Raw genomic sequence first — 3677 nt, forward strand, 5'->3', positions numbered from 1 at the left:
AACAAATTAGCCAATCACAATAAAATGTCTAAGGTTAATGTCATGTGTAACATTGTCAATGTAATTGTTACTTCACGTTTTCTATTGTGGTTGGCCAATTCACTTCCTGCTTTATGTTTTTCTCACCTCAGTACGACCCACAGTTGATTCTTATATTTAATAAACTTTTTATATCATCTAAGCTTCAAGTCTTAACCCGTGAGAGAAATTGATCAATCACAGTCGAATGTGATAAGAATGATTGACTATGGTCAATTTCCAGTTCGACTTCTGATTTATCATTAATGGTTCATTGTGGGAAATCTCTTAAGCTTAGGCAAAAAATAAATATAGGCTTACTGTAGGAAACTTTTTATATTTAAGACCGAGATTATCTTAAATACAATCTTAAGACGTCACAGGCCAATCACACTGCCGCGTTAGCATCTTAAAACATGACTTCATTCGATTTTTAAATACGGAAATCGACTATAAATACCGGCCTGTGTGTTTCTGGTTTAACTCCGCAGACCAATCCGACCGTCAACTGTCTGACTGTCGACCTATAATGGACTAATTATAATGAGTCAACCTCATTGTTATCGGTCTATTACGGGTTGGCAATCAGAATCAGCGGTCGGGGATCGACCTACAGAGTAGGTAGTCCGACACGGGTTTCACGGTAGGCGTGCACGACGACCACGACCAGCCGGCGCGCGGGGCGCGGCGACGTGTTTTTAAGGGAAAATAAACGCAGCAGCCAAAGAGAGCGTACCGCCGACGAAGACCTCCGTTCACGCGGCTTGACACGATGCCAGGTCCCGCTGCGTCTGTCTGCGTCTCTGTGTGCCGGTATATCCGCGTGTGCGTGTGTATACGCTGCATGTGCTCTTGCGCGGCGTGCATGTGCGCGCGCTCGCCCGTGCACGTGCGAGCCGACGCTCGGTGTCGAGGGCTCGGCACCGTTCAGCGGCACCGCCACCACCTCGCGGTTTGAGGTCCACCAGATATACGCCGGATTATTAAACGCCCGCGAGGCTCCGACGCCCGTTTGCGGATTCCGCGGTGGTCACGGAGCTTCCGACGACTTTCGGACCCGTCGGTCCGAATACCACCCCACCCCCTCCCCCCCTCTCCCAACAATGTCCGAGTCCCACACCTCCCCCCCCTCCACCCCTCTCATCGGACTGTCGAATTGCATTTCGTGATTACTATATTTTCTCGCTGAATCGATGCGATTTATTCGGAGTACGATTCACGCTCTATCATTTTTTACAATTTCCCGAAACTTTCTAAATCGATCTCCGTTTATTCGAAACTTAAATTCTACGATAGGTATTGTATATTCGGTATTGTATATTAAATCGCGCGATACACTTTCATGTTTTGACTCTGTCTTTCGACAAATACTATTCGCAAGTTACTAATAATACGATAAAGTTGAATATATCATTGTTTGTATATCGACTTACTCGACTTGGACCTTGGTTCGCGTGGTCCGTCTACTGTAACCTTGATAGCTTTGGCATACGTGGCTACTTGGTACGGTATTGTGTTGATCTGGATCGTTAGAGTAAATGATTTTCCTGCAAACGAAAGCGAAGTGTGCTCGCTTAAAATTTTGTGGACACTTGAGGAGGTCGTATATATGTGCGAATATATAGATTCTTCTTAGCTCACCTCTTCCACTGCGACCGACGAATCTAAGATCGTTGAACTTGGCGACCTGACTCTTCATGATTGCTGTGCAATTCCTTAGTTCGCCGCAACAGTTTTCGTCGTTGCCAGCCTTAATGGTAACTTGGGTACCATCCGCGACTTCGTCGAGAGCTATGACCTTGAATGCCACCGGTAGAGACTTGTTTGATCTCCAGTGAGACGGTAACGAGCTGCACATGATAGTGGGGCTTCCTGTCGTTACCAAGTCCCCATGAAATCTTCGAGCGGTTTCATGGATTGATCGAAAGGGCTCCCCCGCACCCGACGGACCATCCCGCAGATGCATCTTTTTAAATTCGGCGCCAAGATTGAAAGCCGAAATTTTTTATGTTACTCAATCAAACTATCAATTCTAATGATCAAATCAAACTCCTACGTGCAAACACTAATGAACACGATCGATCACTGTTGTCCTTTGTTATTCACTAATCACATTCAAACAAATAACGGTAAACACACATATCTCTTTCTGTTTCTCTCTTTCTCCCTCTTTCAGTGAAGAAGCATTGTATGCTCCTGATTTCAAGTTCTGTTTCGATCTCACCTTCGTACCACGAACTGGTAAAATGTTAAAGCAATCCGACGCGCACTCGATGCCGGCTGAGCGGATTCTAGTTTTTCGCAGCCGTAGCCGCAGCTATTTAGGGGGGATTTTTCTCCCCTCCAATTTTTCCGGAGCCCCACCCAGAGCAAGCGCGTCGACCAATGAGGACGGCGGTCGTGTTGTGGCCTCCGCGGCTCGCCGCCTTCGCCCCTAACCAGGCTTAGGGGGTGCTTTGCGAAAGGGGCTGCCTGCCTGCTGCCTGGCTCGCGCGAAGGGTGGCTTGGCGCCTCCGCTCTTCCTTAACGTACCCACTCGACCTCTTTCCGCCTCTCTCTCTCTCTCTCTCTCTCTCTCTCTCTCTCTCTCTCTCTCTCTCCCTCCCTCCATCTCTCTTCCTCTCTCTCTCTTTCTCTCTCGTTTCTTCTCACTCGATCTCTCTCTACTCCGCTTCATCTGTCTCCCTTCCACGATCTTTCTGCTTTCACGTTCTGTTCTCCTCGTCATGCTGGCCTCGTCACTACCTTTCCACCAATCGAGCCACCTACGCCACGCTTACGTGACGACGTAAATTTTCACGCGCACGTGTTCAAACTACCCCACCACGTACAAGTGATCTGATCCGGCAGCTGCACGCGTTTCTTGACCTCCAAGGCTAAAGCGTCTTGTTCAAGCGGTGAACCAATGACATTTCGCGTGCACTATCATTATATATATAATTTTCAAAGAATACGGAGAGTATTATTTTGAAGATATGATGAACTGTGTAATCAGTTATTTAAAAATATAAAAAAGTTTTTACATTATATTATTGATAATTATATGATCAATATTTTTCTGTTTCACGTGAACTAATTTAAAATAATTTCCGTTTTATTTCAATTCTGAGAAAATTAAAGGAACATTGATTGATTGATTTTTATATATTTTATTAACAATTAAGAGTTAAATGAGCGCATTATAGGAAATGTAAATATTTTTCATCTCAATAATTTTGAATTGATCATCTTAAAATTCTTAAGAAATTGTCTCATATTATCATGTATTATCTATCATAAATAGCACTTAATTTCTACGAAAGTCTTATAAGTTCTCGATAATAAAATAACTTTAAAAAAAATTCTATAAAATTTTAATAATTATTTTATGAAGATTTTTTAAACAAATTACATATAATGAAAAGATTTTATAAACAATTCGAAAAGTTTTTAAACTTGCATTAAGATTTTCTTGTTTAAAAATAAGGTATATTAAACCATAAATGTAGAGTATCTAATTATTTTAAATGCTATTTTTCTTTAAAATAAAATTAATGTTATAAATGTAGAAAAAGTATATTATTATATTCTAAATCAAGTACACTTTACTTATCATTTATAAAATTCTGAAAATTAATTTCTCGATAAAATAAACTTAATTAAGTAGATAAATTTGGGGA

At 42.0% G+C, this 3677-nt stretch overlaps 1 protein-coding gene across 1 annotated transcript in view; it reads right to left on the bottom strand.

The window, feature by feature from the left end:
- The window catches only part of LOC108753994 (segmentation protein Runt-like), a 3969-nt gene extending 1883 nt beyond the window's left edge, over positions 1 to 2086 (bottom strand). The window contains exons 1-2 of the mRNA XM_018495989.1: positions 1660 to 2086; positions 1452 to 1565 (exon numbers count right to left, since the gene is read on the bottom strand). Of these exons, the coding sequence (XP_018351491.1) occupies positions 1452 to 1565; positions 1660 to 1984 (439 nt within the window). The 5' untranslated portion in view covers positions 1985 to 2086. The remainder of the gene's footprint in view (positions 1 to 1451; positions 1566 to 1659) is intronic.
- Between the last annotated feature and the right edge of the window lie 1591 nt (positions 2087 to 3677).

This window comes from Trachymyrmex septentrionalis, unplaced genomic scaffold (genome assembly GCF_001594115.1).
Source record: "Trachymyrmex septentrionalis isolate Tsep2-gDNA-1 unplaced genomic scaffold, Tsep1.0 scaffold74, whole genome shotgun sequence".
NCBI lineage: Eukaryota > Metazoa > Arthropoda > Insecta > Hymenoptera > Formicidae > Trachymyrmex > Trachymyrmex septentrionalis.